This window comes from Astatotilapia calliptera, chromosome 16 (genome assembly GCF_964374335.1).
Source record: "Astatotilapia calliptera chromosome 16, fAstCal68.1, whole genome shotgun sequence".
Taxonomy (NCBI): domain Eukaryota; kingdom Metazoa; phylum Chordata; class Actinopteri; order Cichliformes; family Cichlidae; genus Astatotilapia; species Astatotilapia calliptera.
In genome coordinates, this window is record NC_137437.1 from 1,584,539 (window position 1) to 1,608,558 (window position 24,020).

At 41.5% G+C, this 24,020-nt stretch overlaps 1 protein-coding gene across 4 annotated transcripts in view; it reads left to right on the forward strand.

Moving 5' to 3' along the window:
• The first annotated feature begins 1,340 nt into the window (after positions 1-1,340).
• Positions 1,341-24,020, forward strand: part of LOC113007704 (aryl hydrocarbon receptor-like) — a 57,896-nt gene continuing 35,216 nt past the window's right edge. For 2 of the 4 annotated variants that reach the window (XR_013902290.1, XM_026144557.2), the window contains exons 1-3: positions 1,342-1,804; positions 9,958-10,145; positions 20,285-20,376. Coding sequence is in view for 3 of the 4 variants with exons in the window: in XM_026144557.2 (XP_026000342.1) it covers positions 1,764-1,804; positions 9,958-10,145; positions 20,285-20,376 (321 nt within the window). In the remaining variant the exon portion in view is untranslated. Of the gene's footprint in view, positions 1,805-9,957; positions 10,146-13,832; positions 13,907-20,284; positions 20,377-24,020 lie in introns of those variants that run through there. The other 2 variants (XM_026144558.2, XM_080290741.1) reach the window with 2 other exon arrangements.

A 24,020-nucleotide genomic window follows, 5' to 3' on the forward strand; every position in this document is an offset into this window, starting at 1 on the left:
CGTAATCGCACTCAAAATGCGTACTTGAAGCGTGCGGTCTCCGTCTGAGGGCTCAGTTTGTGAGGAGATACAATTCCTACTGCGGCCCTGAGAGAGAGAAAAAACCTGTTCATCACAGAGTTATTAGTAACTGAGCACAGCTTTAAGGTAAAACAATATATCTTTGTGGTTGACGGTGGATTAGCTCAATGAAATACTTTTAATCAAATTTCAATTGAATTTATTTAAAATTACATTTTGCTTGGAAACAGATCATTTAATTATTATTAACAGTGTCTTAAAAACATTTGCAAAGTCAGAGCGATTTTAATTCTTCACATTGTAATTATGTAACTATATATTCTATAATAAAACACTTGAGAATGAGAGAATTTGATTGGACGTTAGTGGTAAATCTTTTTTTTTTCCTCCTCGAACTTTATTTGAAATTATAAAGTGAACAGCCAGTCATTCCAGTTCAGTTTGTACAGTAAACATAGAGGGCAAATAAGAGTAACAATATAGAGTACAAAGAAATAAGAAGGATGAATAAATAAAGGAGAGGGAAAACATAACAACTTTGTACTTGAAAGTTGTATCCGTGACAGCTCATTCGTTAAACATTTCTGAATGAAGTTCATTTAAGAGAGTTTAAGTAATATTCAATTTCAATCAAAAACAAATTAAATGAAGGGGTTGAGTTTATTGGCACATATTTTTTTTCCTTTAGTTTCAGAATAAGTGGTAATGTTCTTCCCCTCAATTTTGATTTCGTATGTTGTTTTGCACATAATTTTCAAGCTCTCTCGTTAGTGGTAAATCTGGACAGCTTTGACAAAACGTCACATCCTGAGCTGCACCAGCAGGTTAACAAGCAAAATGATGAAATCATGGAAAACAGAATAATGAAAATGAGCCACAAAATATTTTTTTTCAAATTACTCAACGTAACTTAAACAATGACACTATTAACGAGTATTAAGGTATATTAATTATTTCTTTCAGAAATGATGTAATTATTTGATTGTCTGCCAACACTCTGTTTTCCACGTTGTCTTTCTTATTTGAATCCTTTTCCCCTCTCTGTAGTCTTTCCATCTCTTTGCGGTAATATTGTGTCTCTGCGCTCACGTTCGTCCCTCTGTCCCATCACAGACGTTATCAACGTCCGCATAAACTCCCTGACATATATGAGTCTGACCCATGTCCCACATTCAGCCTCCGCATAACCCTCCGCGTCTGCTTTGTGCGCTGATTGGACGCCAGGACTCGCTCGGGAACGCGCTTGCGTGAACTCGCCGTGCTAGTGTTTCCAGGAGACTCTCCTATGTGCACGCGCACGTTTCCCACACGCATCCCCGCTGCCCAAACTGCATTTAAGGCGAATCCCATGAAGCGCGCATCCGTTAGAAATTTGCATGGGGCGCACCCGCCAGTGGAATGCGCGCACCCGCTGTCCATCTCGTAACTGCTGTCCAGCCTAATTGGAGGACACTGCTGAGTAAATGGGAATACCGGGAGCGCGTCTTTGAGCTGCAGTTGGAAAGTGGAGCAGAGTGCGCACTCCTTTTCCTCAGGAGCAAAACTGCGTTGCTTTCTCACTCATAACAAGTTGATGTTTAGGCGGAGCTGAATGTTCTCGTTTATGGCAGGTCGGATTCTTTATCACATATTTTAATTTGACGATCCTGCTTTTCCAGTTGATGCGGAGGATAAAAGCAGAGTTTCTGCACATGTAGCGCAGAAAGACGGATTCTCCAGAGGCTTCCGTAAGAGTAACAGCCATGTATGCAGGACGCAAGAGGAGAAAACCCGTTCAGCGAGTGTAAGTTTCTCTCGTTTCATCTTTGAAGGTTTCCCTCCGTCTATTCTAACATCCACGTGACATTTATTGTGTTTCGTAATTAAGATTTGTTTCTTTGTCGTCCTAAATTCATGGAAACAAATCGGTGTTTGCTGACGATGCTGAATCAGGTCGGTGGATGTTCAGTGCGGATTATCGCAGGCCTGCAGCTGTGGCCTCATTCTTTAACATGATTTCTGTCTGTTAATGATAACGCCACACTTGTGTGAATTATTGTACATGAATTATTTTATTGTCCCAACGTTTTCCAGGCCTCGAGGCTTACGGGACGACTGCTCGGCTATTTTCTGTCAAACGCCCTTCAAACAACCAGCTGGGCCGTTTTCCCCCTTTCGTTTCCTTTTGCAGGGATATTGAAGATATCTTCGGTTTTTATGTTGTTGCTTCAGTAAAACTCGGCTTCATTTCATTTCAAATCTTTTTATAAAAAGGCCTTTGGTAAGAGGCCCTAATCTGTTTTTAATCGCATTAACGCGACTCAAACACTCACGAACCTTTCAGTACAAAAAAATAAAAATAATAAAAATATATTATTATTATAATAATTATAATAATAATAATAATAATAATAATAATAATAATAATAATCTTTTAAAATAGATTCCAAGCGGTCAGTGGCGTCACGGTCACACTCCAGCTTTAAACGCTCAGTCTCTAAACTGTGGGAAACGGCACCGAGATGATCTGCATCCTCCGCAGGCCTTTGTTCTGCTCGGATGTGATCCGACTCTGGGAAAGCTGCGGGAGAATTATTTAAAAATTAGTCATCATATCTAAAATCGTTACATCTGCGTTCAGTTCTCCGCTAATGCGCTGCTATAAAACCATTTCCCCCCTTCCGCATTTCTCAGCTTTTAGCGTGTTTATCGAATAAATGTTAATATCAGACAAACCGGACTTGTTGTCAGGGTTAAACAGGCTGCATGTTTATCTGACTGCAGAATCCAGTTAATACAAAATGCAATTGTTAGGTGATGATTTCATGAATTAAGGGAAAGTAGCGAACCAAACCAACCGGCCCTGTGTGGAAAATGTAATCGTTCCCTGAACCAAGTGTTTGTGATAAGTGGCAATGACCGTTTCACTTTGCTGTGGAGGAACTGTGGCCCAGTCCTCTTTGCAGAAGCAAATGATGAGAACACTGAGCACTTCTAGGTTACTGTGGTTTCGCTGGTCAGGCCTAAGAACTGAAATGACTGACTCCCATGAATGTGACAGAACTCAAGCTCAGAAACGGATCAGTGGTGCAGCATAATTCTTGAAAACGGCCTCAGTGTCAGTAAAGTTCCTAAACACAGCCTATAATTCTCTTGCTGACACGTACTGTCACTGAGATGAGCATTCGGTTACATTTGTGTTGAAACAGGGACAGACTTCCTGACTCCCCGAGCTTGTTTAACTCGGAGAACATGACGCGTGATGATTCCACGCAAACACATTTCCCGACTGAGCAACGCTGAATGTTTATCTGACTCAAGTGACTCAGAAAATATCAAATCAGAGAATGAATTTGAGTGAAAATAACGTGGTGCAGCACTGAACGGAGACGGGGAGAGGAAAAAGACAAGCCTGCATATCAAGCTGCTATCGCTGATGTGCAGGATAAACAGATCTCCATCCATCCATGTGTTGTGATGTTAGGAGAGGTCGTTGTAGTCGTATTATACTCGCATCGTTGCCATGCTAGTGTGGAAAAAACCAAAAACATGTGAAACTTCAGCTTTGATTTGGAATTGAAGTAAAGAAACGTTCAGTGTTTTAAATGTAGGCCGACAGGGAGGCCCACCCAGCACTGAAGTTCAGAGCATGTGATTGGCTGCTCTTTTAAATGCAAACTATAAAAAAAATATGTAGTATATATACTGACAAGACCATCCACATTATCAGTTACTGGATTTAACATTAGAACAATAAAGTCACGTATTACCATGTTCCTTTATGACAGTACAGTATAGAAAGAAGGCATGTAGGATAAAGTACTCTTTACTTTGAGCTCTGTGATGTCTCACATTAGGATCTGTCAGCTTTCTTTCTTTGCATCTGGTTAATCATCCAGTTTGTACTGAAGTCTGAAAGCACCAGTTACAGCCGCAAATAAACACGTCTGTAACGCAAAGTTATTGAAGGGCTCGTTTTATTGCAATGGATGAGTTTACTGACTGACGCGCAGAAGAAAGAGTTCTTTATGGAGCCTAGATGGTGTGAATGATGAGACCAAAGACTGCAATGTCTTGTACCAAAAATATATTAAATAGGGGAAAGGGGAAATGGAAGAAAAATAATACAACACACAACAAATGCCCACAATTAAGTAATAAATCAAAGCTGTGATTTCTGTGCAAGAGTCCTTCTCATTTCATTTATTTCACACTTGGTACAACAGATCAAACAAACCAACACACTTTCTATCAATAAAGCACTACAACCATGTGTGAAAAGGAGCAGGAAGAAGAAAATATTCTTATTAAACCCCGCCCCCTATCTACAATCCAACTTCTATCCGGTTGTTCAGTGATGACGTGACGAATCCTACTTCCGGGCCTAAAGTAGTCTGCGTTTAATATGGCTTTTGTGTTGTGAACATGTTTAATGTTTTGTATTTTCTTCTATTTGATCTCAAAAAGCTCCTAAAACAGTCAGTGATCACTGTTGACCTCCCTCGGCTTTTATTACCGCTAATCATTTATTTAAGCTCAGTCTTTAAAACCTTAGGATGCAACTGCAGCCCAGCCCATGCAGCAGTATATGAATGACTAACCTCGTATTGTGGATGGATTATCTCAGTTGTTCTCCTGGCTGAAGTTTGGTCCTTTTACAGCATCCTGCCATGCGATTACATTTGTTCCTGACCACCGAGAACACTCACGTTAACTTTTATCGAGTGGAAAAAAAGTTAGCTTGTTTATATTATGCTAACATAGCTGTGTCGCTAGCGGTCACGTAGCACATCATTATATACCAGCTAACCCAACTTCAGTAACCCTACAAACGTCACTGCTGTTTAGCTTTCTGTCTTCATTTATGTTGGAAGTGATAACAGAGCTGTACGTTTTAATTTGTTTCCAAAACCCCGCAGTCAGGACATGCTATATTGTATTTAGATAGAAGCTAGCGAGCTAACTCCCTGCTAACTTCTAACTCTGTTAAATGTCATAAATTCCGTTTTCATGGATGCCTGGATGTTAAACTCAATTGTTACACCTGGTAGAGCAGAACGCTGATCATTTTATTAAAGATGAAAGACTTTAGACAGTTTTTCAACTCTCAGTAATGCCACAGTGATCGTTTGATATATGGACCTGCAGCGGAGTTTAGACCCAGACACGGCTAGTGACGTCAGACTGAACAACCGGATTACAAGTGGACACCAAAAATCAGGGAACAAAGTAATATTAACATTTCTCTCCGGTCCTAACACAAACCAAACTACAAATTTACAATGAGAATATACACCACTCCACATAGTAACAAGGAGAAAAATAAAATAAAAATAATTATAATGGATCCTTTTTCAATGAACTCCAATTTCATTCGCATTCTTCATATTGAGTTATCGTTTTAAGCATGTAACGATTTTTAAAACAATGTAAACTTATACAATTCTTTAAATTATAATGAAGAGAGTTCCACAGTCGTATACCCCTAACCGTTGCACTCATTAATCTTTGTGTTGTCCTAGCTAACTGATGCTTAAAATAAAATTTTCTACTATCTTCTCCCCCTGAACACATTAAAAATACTCTTTGTAACTTAAAGGGCAAAATATTATTTTTAAAGTTCACTTTTAAGGTATTCCTCCTTAGGGTCCATCTTCATACAATGGGGAAATATGTCCGTAATCCAAAGACGGCAAAGTGGGGGGAAAAAAACAAAAAAAACAAAAAACAAAGAATGGTCCTACCGGCTCGCCACTTCAATATGAAGAAGATCAATTCAAAGGGGGACAAAAAACCTGACCTGTATGTAACACTGATGAAGCGCTAATGAATTAATACAGGCTAGGGATTGAGTGAAATATTATGTTATCATTAATCAGAAGATTTAGGAATGCTACTGGAGCTGATGGGCAGTAATTAATAAATACACACAACACAAAAATGTTTTTGCAGGTACCATGTATTTAACCAAACCCCAAAGAAAAATAACAAAAGAAAAACTTAAATAATCACTCCTGCTGCAGCTATCCAATTAATCAAAACCCAGTGAGGGTGCACAAAGACAACTAAGCAGATTCTTCTGGCTTATACCAAGCAATACACATTTTCAAAAAACGGTTCCCCCATAAACACCACATGTTAATATCAAATCCACTGATCCACACTGAAGTCCATGAGTTTTATCTGAATGTCCATGAGAGATGTCCAAGCGCTATTGTCCAGAAATGAGGGGAATGGTGTGTATGATTGCAGAAATCAGTGCATTTGGAAAATGGGGACAGAGCGTTGTCTTTGATAGCTTCCTACCCAACCAGTGGAAGCTTCAATTGCAGAATGAGTCCTGCTCCTAGCCCTTCATTGGCTCACCATCCTCTTTCATACCCCAAAGGTTCACCTGGCCTGCATTAAATAAACAAGGCCAATAAGAAATCACAGCCAATTAAGCTAAATACATTAAGTTATTCTTGTTCCTGTGCACACAATTTATAAATAAATATATTGGTTAAATATAATATAACCAATAAGGATTTAACTGAAACATTTCAACTGCTACATACATACTATGTAGCTCCACAACATTCGTTATTCAACAACTATCGGTCAAATCAAAATCAAATTGTTTGGACCGGCAGCAGCCAATTAGCGTCAGCTGGTAGCAATACAAACAGTCAATTAAAAGTTCAAACTCACCAATTCCGTTCTGTTCAGTGCACAACAACATTATGGCTCTGGCTCACAGTAATCAGCATCTAAGTTGCATGAGTTAGTCTGTGTTAAAAAAAAATGCATTAAAACGGGAAAAGCAAATGTTTGCCAATACACACCTGCAACAGCTCTGTCACCTGGCTTGCCTCCACGCATCTGACGGGAGAAAGCCGGGACAGGCTTACTATGACCTACATGCCATCCGATTGGCTGAGCAAAGTCATGTGGTTGGAGTTATTTATTTGTGATGCGTTCAATGGCAGGAAATTAGTGCAGGAAATTACTCTGGGTTACACGTAGGTCAGAAAAATGTCCATTAGCACATCAAGTTCGATTCAGTTTACCGGTAAACAAATATATTTTTCTGCAAGTCTATGTAACGATGCAAATCATGAATCATCATCATCCACCAATGTACAACAGTTAAATTATTAATCATCTTGGCTACGTAGCTTAATCTATACATTCCAGTAGCGTTCGCTACAAAAATACAAAAACAATAAAGAAACTGTCTGACAGCATAGCCGAATTCAAGGCAACACAACAATAATCATTCAATCACACTTTGTTTTAAAGTAAGCCAATTAAAATGCTTAAGTAAATAAAAGTGTTCAAAAACAGCGGTTTTTGAACCGGAGTTCTGCTCGCGATGGGAACGCCGCCGAACAAAGTCATTTTTTAATCGCGAAAACGATCGACTGGTTACTGACAACCAAAAGGTTGTTTTTGGTAGATATTAAGGACACTTACCGCTGAGGTGAAATGAGTTTATAGATGAATTGAGAGGAGAAAACGCTTTGTTTTCCAACGCCGTTCTAAACGCCACGAGCTTACAGCCACAGCAGGAGTCGAACCCGGAAGTATCCCTCCACAGCCGGTTTTCAGAGTTGCCGCGACGTGGAAGGAGCCAATCAGGAGAGGGACCTCAAATCAGCTGACGTGGGTCATGTGACAGGGAGTAGATGATATGGGTTACACGTCGCTTGGAAGAAACGATTCAAATCTGATTGAACTGAAAGCTTGTTGGTTTCAGTCACAGCCAGATAGATTAAGATGGGTGTTGTTAAAGGATTACTTCACACAACAAATCCCAGTGTTTGCTTACTGTGCAGGCTGGAAAACCATAGACCGTTCATAAAAGAACAACCTGAGCAGGCTAGGAGTGCATTAGGCCACCATCTTGGCTTTTTGAAATGTGACAGGGGACTGAGAAGCCAAGGTACACAATTCACTTATATAGTAATGATTGAAGGTAGACCTACCTTCAATCACACCCTACTTTATCTTTCCGCTGTACAATATTATTTGCACGCTGTCGTCAGTAAAGCTCCAACACCAAAAACACATCACTTGTCGTGCATCATTTTGAAGGTGACGGCTTCAAGGTCACGTCTGTCACTCGTTTGGAAGTAGAGATGGCACGATACCACTTTTTTATGTCCGATACCGATACCGATATCATAAATTTGGATATCTGCCGATACCGATATGAATCCGATATAGTGTTTTTTAATCAACAAAACTGTTTTTTAAATATCTTGCTGCATTTTGTATAAGTTCATACTCAAGTTTAAAACAACAACTACACTAAAGCTATTCTGTTATACCTGTATGCAAAAGAGAATATTTCATAGTTCAGCAATACTGATCAATCTAATAAACTTAAACCTACACCATCCTCCCTATTCTGGTATTTTAAAGAGTACTTAGCATAAATATTAAGCAACCTAACTAATAGGGTTCCAACTCCCAGCAACAACAAAAATAAATAAATAAAAAATAGGGAACCACCCCTCACGCGCCACCTCATGATGCTTAATCGACGTAATCAACCTTAATTTGATGCAGTGTGAAAAAAAATGCACAGAAATCAATTATTTTTCAAGAAATATTAAATAGATTCAACAGCTTTCTTCAACAAAATTGCAGACTGCACAGATAGTACCTTCCCAAAGGAAAAAGTACTATAGCTTACTAGGGTATTTATATTAGACTTAATAGTTACTATATACAGTAATTGACTTCTATTCATTTTACATCAAATTAAAACTTTGGGTGTCAGATAATTAATTATTAAAAACAAGACATTTTAAATGAGAATAAGAAACAAAAGTATGTCTTTGTGCCCCCTTTTCCCTGTTAATGCCCTATCGGCCCCCCTGGCTAAACTTTGCTAGATCCGCCCCTGCACAGCTACCAGCGTCAGCTACGTAGAAAAAGATCCTGGTGTAGAAAGTAATACTAAATAAATTCTAACAACAGCTGATCAAGCTTAAATGTGCTGCTGTTGTTCAGCTGTTGGTTTCCTCTTTCTGGTGCAAAGTGGGCCAAAAGCAAACTAGAGACACGGACTCGGGACAGAAAAGCCGATCAGCTGATCATTGATCAGTTTCATGATTGAAGTAGCAGCAAGAAGAGGCAGTCGCTCCATATATCGCTTGTTAAGCTTAAGGCAGGAATGCTTTACAAACATTCAGAGATGGACTTACACACTTGCTTTACTTCTCTCGGGGATAACTTTGTCGGAGATGAAATGCCGGGTTGCTAGCGAAGCTCCAAATGCTATCCAGACCACCGACAGGTCCCGCATGCCACAGCCGCTCTATCACGTGATGCATACTGCTCCGACGTGCTAACGTTCTGAGGCGAGTTACGGCGTGTTGCAAGTTTTGTGAGGTGCTTTCGTGATATTTAATGGATCGGATTACATTTTTAATTTTTCTCCGATATCCGATCCAGTAATTTAGGTCAGTATCGGACCGATACCGATACGTAATATCGGATCGGTCCATCTCTATTTGGAAGCAGAGAAAAGTGGGTCTCAGGCTGCCTGCTTCGCACCACAGGCACTTATTTCACCCATCGTCACTTGAAGTCACAGAATGTGATTCACTTTGCTTAGTTTAGAGTTTAACCAAGTGATTGAGACAATAAACTGTCTTACTGCACTGTAAACATATGCAGGGTTTTTATGTCTTTATTATCTGTATTAAGCACATTTTACATCTGCTGTCAGAAAGAGTTTCCCGAGGTCTTGTTGGAGTGGTCGCTCTCTGCTGATTATTGGAATGAAAGTCGATTTTTAAGGGACTTCTTTACTTGACCACACTTTTGAGACCCAGAGCAATGTCTGTCTTTGATACACAGCGAGTCTACACGTAAAAATAATACAGAAGACAGGCTGCATACACGAAGAACCAGATCTAATCTACCTACAGCAATACCAATGGTTCTTGTTTGCTTTCTAATCAGGGTGAAGCAACCACCAACTGCGGGATCCAAGTCCAATCCATCTAAACGACATAGAGACAGGCTAAACGGGGAGCTGGAGCGGCTGGCCAGTCTGCTGCCGTTTCCTGAAGAGGTCACTGCCAGTCTGGATAAACTGTCCATCCTCCGCCTAAGTGTCAGCTACCTACGAGCCAAGAGTTTCTTCTCTGGTAAAGTTACCTTCTGATCGCAGCAATGGCATTAAGCAGTAGACATTCATTTTGTAAGTCACAAACTCTTCTCCCAGAAAGTGAAAGGTTTTTGGTATTTCTCTATAAAACTTATGATTCCTAAACGGTTAGCGTAGCTCAGCGCAGTGATTGAAAGCAGGACAAATGCCAAAGCCAACACTTGCCTTATATTTGGACCTTTGGATATCGACTTCCAGTGTAAAAAGAGGTTCCCTGATGCTATTACCAGAAACTGTCTGGGCCCTAAAACCACTGAAGCTGGTGGCTGTGGGAGAGACTACTGCAAGAAACTGATGGGTAGAATTTCACATTCTCTCCTCTGTGGATTTCTTCCCATGAAAATGAGTCCAGCTGCTGCTGTGTAAAGCTATGCAACATTCATGGACTAGTTCTCATAAGGCATTAAGGTAAAACTGGCTCCACACCTGGTGGACGACAGGTGCTGTGTAAAAACAGCCGTGAAAAGACACATACACTAAATAACAACAATGTACAGCTCTGCACAGATGGGCCGTGAGATGTTCATCCATTCACAGATGGATATAGTATTAATCCTGTGCTGGAATAAAGACAGAACCATAGTATGCACTGCACAATGACAATAATGCGTATAATAGTCTGCACATTTGTAAACAGGTGAATATTTTGCAAAGTGCAGAATGAGCTGATGGAAATCTGTATGTATGGTAAAATCCTCTGATAAAAAAGTAACAGATGAACTGGACTGATCAAAAATACAGTTGTTGTTTCACAGCTATAAAAAAAGTTAGAAAAATGTGAAATGTCACTGGTGGATTTCTTGTAGTTAGACCTTTACTCAGCAACTGATGGTGAAAGGTTTGCAGAACAGGGGCCCGTTCTTCGTACCTCGCTAAGTAGGTTAGCCGGATTAGATTGTTGACGATTTCGCGTGATCTTGGATCGTTCGGTTCCCCGAAGCTCATCCGGGACTTGCTGTCATAGCAACAGAGCCGTAAGCGTAAACCTGCTCGGGAGCAGGTTTACTTTATGTAAACAGGATTAGATCGCGGCCACGCAGGTATGTCCGCTTCATTTATACGAAAGCAACAGCGATATTTTTCCACTGTTTCACCATAAATAAATATTATCAATGTAACTAAAGATAATGCAGTATTTGATCCTTGTATTGATGTCACACAGATACATACAGGTCATTTCCTAAAAAAGGGAAATGTACTATTAACATTCTATTACATGTATGTGATTATTACAGATGTAATTCATATTTCAGAGTAGTAATTGTAAATTACTTCGTGTAATCAAGATGAGAGACCACGGCTATAAAAGCGAAGGTGGATTTGGGAAGTCTGTCGCAGCCATGTCCTGTCCGTATACGCGAGCAGCCCATTGCGGAAGGTGCAAGATTGATAAGGAGAGTCCTCAGAATCCAGCGTATATTGCGGGACAGACAGGATCCTTTAGCTCAGCGCGACAGTGTGCTCATAGAGAGATATCGATATTCCCGTGAGGGTATTATTTACTTAACCAACTTGTTGACGAGGGGGTGCAGGACCACCACCTGTCTTTTTTTCCTCTGCCCTTTTCTTGGTTGCTGTTATGAACAAACTAACAGAGTATTACAGGCCAGTATTACCTTGCCAAGAGACGCAAAGCAATCTAAGAGATAAATATTACCATTCTGTAGAATACTCCTGTATTCCACTTTTACTTGTTCCCATGTTCTTGTGGGTCCTGTTGTGGCTCTAATGTGAAAGGGGATATAATATAACATATTATAATATAATATAATGCCATATGATATTGGACAATATAGTGTCATATGATAGATCTACCCTACCGCCTACTGGTGTTGGCCAGAGGGGCCGATGGCGCGATATGGCAGCCTGGCTACAACCGTAGCTGCCTCCACCAGTGTGTGAATGTGGGAGTGAATGAATAGTGGTATCGTAAAGCGCTTTGGGTGCCTTGGAAAGCGCTATATAAATCCAATCCATTATTATTATTATTATTAAATTACCTACGAGTTTGATTTGTCAGCAACTTTCTGCCAGCCCTCTCTCCTTGCTTTTGCAGCCTTTGCAGTGTTCTCTTGCGTTTTAATTAAACTCTGAAACTCCTGAAATCCCTCACTCAAGAGTTCTTGCTCTGCTGCCGGAAAATACCGAGCACGCCCCTTGGACATTTTCGCCGACCAATCAGCGGGTTGCCGATCAATGTTTCTACTATCGATGCGTAGCCCCTTTTACGACACCCAGTGATGTCACATTCCTGCGTCCAGCTGTAGTAATCGTCAACAGCAGGTGTGTTCGGGGAACCGGATTAGCGAGCTCACGGTTAGCGCGATGATTTGATCTTGGATGTTTCATTTGATCTTGGATGTAGTAAGCGACGTACGAAGAACGGGCCCCAGCTTTGCACTTTGTTTGTTTGTTTGTTTGTTTGTTTTGGTGAAAATCCCTGGAGCTGGTTCTGATTAGGTCCTTGGACCTTGTTCCACTTCACTACATCACCACAACACCAAGGAAATAAGGCCAACTTCTGTGGAAACGGATAGTGTAGAATATTATTGAAATTGTAAAGAGGAGGGGGAATAAATATTAATATTTAAAAAAAATCAAAAATAGCATCTATTTAAGTTAGAACAGTAATATCCTCTTTGAAGGGTCTTTCACTCAGAACCAGTAGAGTTGAGAGAAGACTGCTGTTTCTATCTGTACTCATGTCTTTTTGGTACTACAAACTGCGACTGGAGTTTGAACCAGGACCCTCTTGCTGTCTTAACCACTGCTTCCCTGTGAACCAATCCGGTTGTTGATGACATATGAACTCTGCTTCTGGGTCCAAACTACTCTGTGTTTATTAATTACCACTGTTCATTTTAAAGCTCAGTTTTTAAACCCCTCCGATGTAACTACAGCCCATGCAGCAGTATATGAATGACTAACCTCGTATTGTGGATGGATTATCTCAGTTGTTCTCCTGACTGGAGTTTGGTCCGTTTACAGCATCCTGCCATGCGATTACATTTGTCTCTAACCACCAGAATCCCTCACGTTAACTTTTATCGAGTGGAAAAAGGTTAGCGTTCATCCTCTAGCTTCACTGTGTTTATGCTATGCTAACGTAGCTGTGTCGCTAGCACATCGTTATATAGCAGCTAGCCCAACTTCAGTAACCCTACAAACGTCACTGCTGTTTAGTTTTCTGTCTTCATTTATGTTGGAAGTGATAGCAGAGCTGTATGTTTGAGTATTTACAGAAATCTCTCAGTCAGAACATGCTATATCATGTTTAGGTGGAAGCTAGCGAGCTAACTTCCTGCTAACTTCATCTCTGTTAAATGTAATAAATCCTGTTTTCATGGATGTCTGGATGTTAAACTTCATTGTTACACCTGGTAAAGCAGCAATGCTGATGATTTTATTACAGATGAAAGAATTGACAGTTTGTGACTCTCAGTGATGTTGCCGTGCTCGTTTGACTTTGGGACCTGCAGCGGAGTTTGGACCTGAAAACGGCTAATGACTTCAGACTTAAAGACCAGATAGAAACAAACTGGAATTTGTTTTTATGTGTCGTTATTGTGAACAGAAAGCAGCAGCTGTTTTTAAATGTCCTCAGTTATTTTCAGCCATGATGATTGTGTCACAACAGTCAAGCTACTCTTTTGGTGTTGCCCAACAGCTCGCAGATCATCTCAGAGCACCACAAGAACAAGAACCCACTGCCTTCTTCTGATGACTTCATCACAGCGACAGGTTCTCATTATTTCATTAAGACCTGTGTCTGTGTGACTTCACATATATGGGGATTAAGAACTGTGTTTGGTATGTGTTGCATAAAAAACATTGTTATTTTAGGTGGCGATCTTTCGAGGCGAATGCTGCAATGCAGTGGCTCCCAAAACATGAATAATTGAGAGAAACCCTGGAGTTTAAAGAATTTATGAAATGGAGGCAGAGCAGTGTTTGTTTAAGGCAGCATCGTTCTGAAATGGCTGTTTGGTAGAGACACACAGGTTACAGCTGTGGTGATTAGAGCATGTTTAAAGTGTTTGCACAAATGCTTTGCTTAGTTTTGCCACGTGGCTGTACGCTAAGAAAAGAAAGCAAAGTGCTTTTCTTACGTATTTCCTTAATTATGTTCAGGAGCTACATTTAGCAACATACAGAAGCATTTGGTATCTCCTCAAGCTGTCACAGTGAATTATTGATCGTGGATTGCCGTAGCATTAGGTCAAAGTGTAGCCTATAGACAAAACCTCTTGTCTAACTGCATTAGCCTACTTCCTGGACAGTCTCTAAGTAATTAACAAGCTCAGGGCTCTTACATAAAGGAAGCAGCTCCAGTGCTCCAGGCTGCCTCTGCAGTCAGCTGTAATTTGCTGTATGTAAACAGCACAAATTCACTTGTCAGAAGCTTCCGAGGCTGGATGACCTGGACAGCATGGAGCTAGCAGCACTCTGGGAATGCTGCCACTTCTTCAGCACTCTGCCCTGCTTGGATGTTAAGAGGAACTCTTAAACACTAAGAGAGCTATGACTTCATTAAGTATTGTTTTTTTCAACATCAATAAGGTGTCTTTAAAAATCTCCTGAGAGCGGGCATTGAATGCATCACAGGAGCTGAACAAAGCTCTGACAGAGCCCATTTAATCTGGCTGACAGCATTATCCGAGCCAGCTGCCATCTTTGTTATTGTCAGCAGCTACAATGGGCTCATTCAGTCTGAGGAGAGGTGAGTTAACGCTGCAAACACGTGGATCCCCCCGCCCCCCGTATCCTCAGCTATAAAATACACATTCACAGCTGCTGTCTGGCATTTGGATCCAAGCACTGTTAGAGATGCTGAATCAGCAGATGACCTGCTCGACCACCTGAGCTGCAGGTTCAGCCGTTAGTCTGAGCTAACGTTTGAAAAAGTTCAGATCACATGTTTCTAGCAGTCCTGTCACAGATGACGTGCAGTGTAGACGCAGTGATAAGATGAGATAAGACTTTAGTGATCCCAAACGGGGAATTTTTTGCGTCACCTCAGCTCAGGTACAGAAGGAAATCCAAAAATCCAAAAAGGACAACCAATGAAAAAAGTAAGATAACACACTATATACAACAGTAGCATACACAGTATGTGATTATGGATATGGTTGGAAATATGCAAGACACAAACTATATAGCTTAACATAACTATTGTACCACTACTATTCCTATGTATAGACATGTACACACACACACATGTACACACTAAATATACATATGTATTCATATACAGACATATATACCTGCACATGTCCGTACACATGGAAGCATTATGCATGAAGTGGTGACCGTGGATGTTCACAGTGTCCAGTGAGTCATGACATCGTGATTGAGGAGTTATGGAGTCTAACTGCTGTTGGGATGAATGATCTGCCAAAGCGCTCCTTCCTGCAGCGAGGGTGTTTCAGTCTCTGACTAAAGGAGCTGCTCAGCCCACTCACAGACTCATGCAGTGGGTGATGTGGGTTGTTCATGATGGATGTCAGCTTTACTAACATCCAACAACAGCTTTACTAAAATGCATGATATGCCTTTTAGTATTACAGTCATAAACGTGACTGGAAGTTTGGGCAGTGGAGCAAATTCACTTTGCCACTTTTTATTTCGATTTTCTAGGTTTCTGTGATATAGAAAAGAACAAGCATAAACGTTTCACAAGTTTCAAAGACTGTCAAATAAATCCCATGTATGCCAGGAGTCACTGTTAGTCGATCCTTCTACTTTAAAACTCCTGCAGTTGACTGGATGTGAGCTTCTGGGACAAATCCTGATTGATGGGGATCCATTTCTGCCTTATCAGAGCTCCAAGCTAATCCCAGAATGTGGAAAATGATGTCAATTCTATAACTATTGTCCTTAAATGGCTAGAGCACACATTTAGCCATGCTCTACATATAGTACAGCACAGTAGGTGTGACCATAGCAGCTGTTTTATTCATTTATCCATTTGTTTTTTTGGATAAATTGTTAGATCAGCTGTGCTACCATAGTGAAGATATCCCCTTGGAGGCAACTGCTACTGTGTTTACAACAAACAAAGGGTTGATAAGATTGTAGATGACAGAACTGAGCCAATAAAGACGCCTCTGGGTTTCTTAGAAACGTCTGTGCCTACAGCCGGACGCTCTGTCCTTTTTCCTCTTCCTGTCCCCTTTAACTGACCCAGTGTCCTGGAAAGCTTCCCGCAGTTTTTTTAAAGACAGGAAGCCAACCTGATTTCACTCCAGTGTTGCTGAGTCGTCCCATCCATGTTTGGACCTGTAGGTAACCACAGACATGGTTATTGTTGTCATCATTAACATTAATAATCCTATTGTTGTATCCATAGCTGGGTATTTGTTGTTCAGATAAGCTGCAGCTCTTGGAACACGCTATTGTCATTTTAATTTTAGTGGATTATATTTGTAAATGAACAAATACGAATAATGTTCATAAAGAGAGCAAAACATTATTAAAGAGCTGTTTCTGGCAGGTGCAGTAAAGGGAAGCAGGAATGAAAATTGTCATGATGATAAGGCCACAGAAGTTCAGGGTCTTCCTGTGGATTCCTCTGATATTGTATTAAAAATGAACCATGAGGAGAAAAACACATAAACCTGGCACACAGCTGCAAATATCTGCAGTTTGTCCCACTTTTGTAGCCCAGAACTGCTGCTCTGGGATTTGTTATGTAAGCTGTGTGACCATTCCCAAAGTCTTGTGACAGGTCATGATGCCTGTTTCACTGTGCACTGCTTCCCCCTCCTTCCTGTAGGTCATCTCTCTGACCACAAATGAAAGGTAGAGCTGTGGGGTCAGCACCCTCTGCCAGCCTCATCCTCTGTCCTTCTCCTACTTGGCTTAACCCCATCCCCCAGCCCTGCTAATGCCAGGAAGGCGGCACAGCGTGCGTGTTTTCTCTAATATGTGTGCTGGTGTGTACAGCATGTGTTAGTAGATGTGGGAGTGGGGCAGCTGCATTGACTGTTCATTTTTGCATTGACTCTTTCTGTGCTGTGTTAATGCTGTCAATGCAAAGCAAAGGATCGTTTGGTTGTTTGCACAGAGAGGAAGGCTGTGAGGATGTGGTTGTATTGTAATTACTGCATGCCCATTTATACAAGGAGAAGGTTCACTGACATTACACATTAATATCAGAGCAGAAAATTGTGCATTATTTAAAATGTCAAACTCATGTGAACTTTATTGTTATGATAACTTGTAACCTTATTTGTGTAGCACTTTATAAAGTGCATGTTATTGTAAATTATAGCCAAAAATGTGATAAAATATTAATATGTATGCGTACTAATCAAAACGAACGACAGCTTCAGGGATGTCGTTTCAAAGGTTTGGTGCTGCAAACTCAGAAACGTGGATTTGAAGTAAAGCAGTGGAGTAGTCAGTAGTCTCTAATGGGATAACTAGAGAAGCTGGAAGCTCAGAACATGAGCTATGTAAGAAGGATTTGGGCTCTGTAGGGCTTTATGTGTGATTCATGAAAATATTTAAATCAGTTAAAAATTTCACGAGAAGCAAGAATAGAGAAGATGTGAGTTTTTACTGGTTTTTGTTAGCAGCCAAACTCCTGAGCTGTGGCAGGTTAGTGGGGCTGTGTCATGTACAGTAAACAGTGAAGTCCAGTGGGAGCCTGTTTGATGTTTATGGATTAGCCTGTGTAAAAGTTGTGACAGGGCTTTTCAGCAGGCGTCATGTAGTGAAGGCAGGGAATTCATTCAATCAATTTCAACTCTGTAGATTTTTATTTATTATATATAAAAAAAATTCCCCCTCGCCCCTGCGGGCGGTTTATCCTTCAAGCTCGGGTCCTCTACCAGAGGCCTGGGAGCTTGAGGGTCCTGCAGTATCTTAGCTGTTCCCAGGACTGCGCTCTTCTGGACAGAGATCTCCGATGTTATTCCCGGGATCTGCTGGAGCCACTCGCCTAGCTTGGGAGTCACCGCACCTAGTGCTCCGATTACCACGGGGACCACCGTTACCTTCACCCTCCACATCCTCTCGAGCTCTTCTCTGAGCCCTTGGTATTTCTCCAGCTTCTCGTGTTCCATCAGTTTATCAGCTAATGCTAGCATGCACACCAGCTGGGTGAGGGGTCAGCGTTGTTAAAAGGGGTCAGCTATACTGACCTCTTGAAATTCTTCATAAAGGGCCATCTACTGTTCATGTGTTCAGCTGCGAGCTTGTCTGCTGTCACTGAAACTGTTACAAATGTGTCCAACTTAAGAGTCATTTTTATATCCGTTTCTTACAGCAGTAAGTCATCAAGACGTTTCACATTAGTTTTCCTCAGATCTTCCACAACCAAGTTAGGGTGCGCACACAGTAGAATGTACAACCCCAGCACATCCACACTTACCATGACAGCGGCTGTATGTAGAGTTAGTCGTCAGTAGTTGCTCCTCCTGTATGTAATGTGCACTTCAGCTAATTTTAATAATTGGATTAGAAAATGATTGAACTCAAATGTGTTTTCTTTGTCTTGGGTAGACTCTGACATACTCGTTCCTTGTTTCTCAGTTGTGCGTCTAAGTCTCCTATTTCTATTTTTATTTTGGTTTGAGTCTTTTTTTTATTAATTAAAAAAGAAAATGTTTAAGAAGAGTGAGACCAACCCTTTCAGCAGTCTGTACATAAGCTGAAGGCGCTGTCATATGTGCAGACATTTGAAGGAACGCTCATGAACCTTTAGTTTGCAGCTTCTCGTCTGCGTTTTGTACACCAACACATTACAATAAAAACTGCCTGCAGAGCCGGCAGAGAGAGCGCCAAGTATGAGGGAGTGCCTGATTTTCAGGGTCAGTGCTTGTTTGTCAGGTTTAATCTATCAGTTACTGGGCCAGATACATTTGGCCAGTGCTGACATGGGGCCCACTGATGGGATCAAGCACGCTGCTTCCACCACAGTAGTTTAGCAGCAGCAGTGTTCATACAGAGCTCCTTTCTATCATCCAAAACACTCCCAAATTAACAAATAATTTCTTCGTGAAATAAAGTACATCAAAGTTTAACGCTCCAAAGTCATTTCATGTGAACTTCAAGCAGCAAGTCCTGGTGATGTTCCCACAGCTTCCCACGTTCAAGTAGCCAAATTGAAGCGTCAGGTAAGATAACCAGGTGTGCTTTGAAGAAGGGCTTCTGTGAAAAGAGTCGAGTGTAGCTGCATCTGTAGGGTGAAAACTGTGGTCACAGTGGCAGGTTAATGGGAGTCAATGGGAGTAAAACGTTGTAGATAAATTGCTCATTTGAAAACAGGTGAGGTTAATAAAGTGGTGGACATGATCAAATGTGTGTGTTTCTAATAAATATGTTGTAAGTTCATAAGAAAAGAGAGAAAGGGGGCGTGGTGAAAAGCTGTAGTTGACCTGACAACCTTCAACTTCCCACTAAGCCAGTGGTTCCCAAATTGGGGGGCACGCCATTGCAGGGGGTGTGGTATAAATTTTTTTTTAAAAATGCTTAGACGCTGCTGGCATAATGGACAAACGCAAAAAACACAGAGCAGGGGATGAAGCATCGGCAAATATTCTTCCACACCAACTTCTTTCTAAGCCAAAGACTAGAAAAGATGATGAAGTTTAGCATTCTCATTCCCAACGTGTAATACTGATGATTTGTCATGTGTGTCTCATATTAACACGAAAGGTACCCTTCAGTGTCCTGATGATATGCTTTGGATTCTCAGTTGAATCCAATAGAATTCAGCTAGTGGCGGTAACACGCTCCAGCATGTACTCCAGCCCTCACCTTAACCGTGTTTCATGATCAGAACATAAAACACATTTACATGTATAGATTCATTCCAAATGGCTCTCGTGTCTCCGAGTGCCTGACGGACGATTTGTCACGGCGTCGGGATGTGACGTGTTGCCTTTGGCTTCACCTGCACAACGATGAGGAGGAATTTGTCGTCTTTCTTCTCTGTTTTAAAGTAAAAACAGTATATTTTAGTTCAAAAGCTCTGAACCTGAGGAAACTGCTTATTGCATAGAAACTGCATACAGTGCTTTGTTAGTGTGTTTCCTGCTTTTAATGTGGAGAAAATAACAGCAGTGCTGTGCAAGCATCACAAGACTGAAGCATGTGTGTTTCTCTCTGCAGTTGCCCTCAACAATCGAAATGGAGGGAAGGATGGTCACAATAAAACAGGAGGAACAAATACCAAGATGCCCGAGGGTGAGCTTCTGCTGCAGGTCAGTTATGAACCACCAAAAGCACCATGACTACAACAGAGCAGCCCTTTATCATCACTGACCGTGTGCAACAAAACTGTGACGCCTTTGTCTATATTATTATTTATTAATTAGTCAAACATGTTGTCTTTAGTGTTAGTTTGCTGTTAGGATTCAGTTCCAGGGATTCCCAGCTGGGAGCATCATGCAGGCTCTGGGACTCAGCTCTCGATGAGACTGTCTTTGACATTTTACTCTGTTCACGTGACTCATTGTTTCATTTTTGTACATTTGAGAACTGCATTAAAACGGCTGTGTTGCTCGTCTCAGTGTTGTTCAAATATGTTTGACTCCATCTGTGCAGGAATAATACGATTTAGCTTCTTTATACTTAAAAATACCTGAAGTTTTAAAACCACACTTGTATAAATGTTTGTGTGGCAGACATGTGTAAAAAAATGACAGTGACCTCTTTATGACAAAATCACAAAGTGTGTGAGGGATGATTCACTGCCATCCTCACATCGGTTCACACTGGTGCAACTAAGCATCGCCTGAGCTGCTCAGCTGCAGCCAGCGAGCTGATGAGTAAAGGAGCAGTAATTTGCACTTTTGTGTCTTTGGGTCATGAGTGAAAACAGCGCTACTGTCATTCTCATAGCCACGAACAGCAGGAGGCTCAGTGTCTGTTGGAGCTACTTCAACGACGTTACTGCTCAAGTCTTCATCAAGTCAGTGTTTATATTTGGATTTCATCCATAAGCCAGCGCGTAGCATAAGAACTCGTTCCTCAGGAACGCCTTGGGACTTGACAAATCGTCGGGATGTTACGCCTCAGGAGTGAGAACGGGCTGTAAATGCCTGGAGTGTTCCCAGGACTCACATCCACCAGGTTACTGGTTTGGTTAATCCACGGCCTCTTTATGGACCAGTTTGTGCAAATGTACTGTAAATATCACAGACTTCAGCTCTAATCAAATACAAATTAGGTGACCTGGAGAGTGTGACAGGATAATCTGATAGAAATGCTGTTATGGGATATTTTCTGGAATTTCAGGTAGAAATTATTGATCAAAAATCCAGTTTGACTTCCAACAGAAAGATAAGAGCTCTGTACCGTCTGTGCTGCGTGTGTGAAGAAAGCTTGCTGGCTGCCGGAGCTTTTCGGGATCGGCTGCAGTCTTTGATTTTCCAGCCCACTTCCTTCCAATGTGCATCACACTGGCATTCCAGGAGAGCTGAGGAAACGGGCTCCTTTCTCCAACATTCAGACTTCTTTCACATGATAACTGTACGTTTCCCCAAACTGTTCGAAGTGAGAAATGAAAGGTCATTTGTAGATGAGTCAGGAGGCGGTGCTCCACAGAGAACTTGCTCCTCATGCTCCTGATCCTCAGAATAAGCGAGGAGATGAACAATGATGGTTTGTCTCCAAAGAATAGGCTTCTCATCTCCTCCACACATCACTCACTCACTTGGACACTAGAAGGGGGAATTATGTTAAAATGCTCTTCATAGACTACAGCTCTGCATTTAACACCATAATTCCCTCCACACTCACCACCAAGCTGGAGCATCTGGGACTCAGCTCATCTATGTGTCAGTGGATCTCCAACTTCCTAACTGGCAGACCACAGGCAGTAAGGATGGGCGGACATGTCTCAGCCTCCACCACTCTCAGCACTGGAGCCCCCCAGGGGTGTGTTCTGAGCCCCCTGCTGTACTCTTTGTACACATATGACTGCGTGGCCACTACCAGCTCCACCACCATCATCAAGTTTGCTGACGACACCGTCGTGGTGGGCCTGATCTCTGATAACAACGAGACGGCCTACCTGAAGGAGATTAGGAATCTGGAGAACTGGTGCCAGAGGAACAACCTCCTTCTAAACGTCAGTAAGACAAAGGAGCTGATAGTGGACTTCAGCACTAAGCAGGAGAGGAACTACCAGACCCCCGTCATCAACGAGTGCCCAGTGGAGAGAGTGGACAGCTTCAAATACCTCGGAGTTCACATCACGCAGGACCTGTCATGGTCCTGTCACATCAACACCGTGGTGAAAAAGGCCCGACAGCGTCTCTACCACCTCAGACGCTTGAGAGACTTCCAACTGCCCTCCAAGGTGCTCAGGAACTTTTACTCCTGCACCATAGAGAGCATCCTGACGGGAAACATCTCAACCTGGTTCGGGAACAGCACCATGCAGGACAGACGAGCTCTACAGAGGGTTGTGCGGTCAGCTGAGCGCACCATCCGCTCCGAGCTCCCTGACCTGCACTCAATCTACAGCAGGCGGTGCTGGACCAAGGCCAGGAAGATGGTGAAGGACCTCAGCCATCCCAACAACAGACTGTTCTCTCTGCTGAGGTCAGGAAAGCGATTCCGCTCCCTGAAGACCAACACAGAGAGACTGAGGAGGAGCTTCTTCCTGCAGGCGATACGGTCTCTCAATCACACCACCACACAGTACTGACCCACACATATGGTTCTTACACACACACTGGACTTTCTGGACTTTGGTTTTGCACAACACTGGTCACTATATTCTTCATTTCCAGTTAATACTTGTACAGCTGCTGTTATTGTGTATATATTTATTTATATTTCTTCATACATTCTTATATAGTTCTATATTGTGTATTTTGTTGTACAGTTATTTTATTTTCAACTTTAATTTATATATTTATCTTTATCTTATTCTTCCCAGTTAAATTTACCCTTCATTCTAATTTGTGTTGTACAGTTATTTCATTTTTAACCTTAATTTATATTTTATTCCTTCCTAGTTAAATTTACCCTTTTTAATTTTTCATATTTATTTCCTATCTTATTCATAGCCTTTTCCTTTTTTGTTTTCTTTAGGTCACGAGCAGTTGTCCAAGCATTTCACTACATATCGTACTGTGTATGACTGTGTACGTGACAAATAAAATTTGAATTTGAATTTGAATTTGATTTCATAAAAGGAGTTCTTGTATGAAGCCTCTTCCTTTGCTGTTCTTCACATCAGATGGTAGTGAATTATAGAGGAGCCAGTCAATTATTCAAACAGAGAATGCAGGAAATATGGCAGAATTTAGTAATTGTGCTACTTTTCCCTTTTAGGTAATGTTAATAATGAACACAGTGAAGGTTCACACAACAGCTACGACAACACAGGACACAGGCTGCCTGCTTTTAGTCTGGAAACCAAGACGTACACAGATGATGCCTGAAGTAAACCCTGACAGCTCGGAGGTTAATGATACCATGAGGTGCTAACTGGTTTGATTCTGGATGATTCAGGAAGAGTTCAGACATGTTTGTGTCGCCCAGTTTCAGTGGCTGTTCATGCTCCCTGAAGGAAGCAGGTCATGGGAGGGCATCAGCGCTGTGCTATCAGAGAGGAGTGTGTGCGTGTGTGTGTGCGTGTGTGTGTGCGTGTGTGCGAAACCAAAAAAATCCTGGTTTCCTGATGTGGTCTAAGAAGTCACCAACATAAAGTAAGAAATGTTGCGGTACGTTGGACCGAACCATCACAGTCCTGATGCGGAGAGGCGAATATGAACTGTAGAAAAAGTTCTTGTGTGAGTGGGAGACTGAGGCATGTTGTATAAAGTACTTTGACTGCTCGAGTAGAAAAGCACTATCTAGCATTTTACAGGCAGTCTTGTGTTGGCTATTC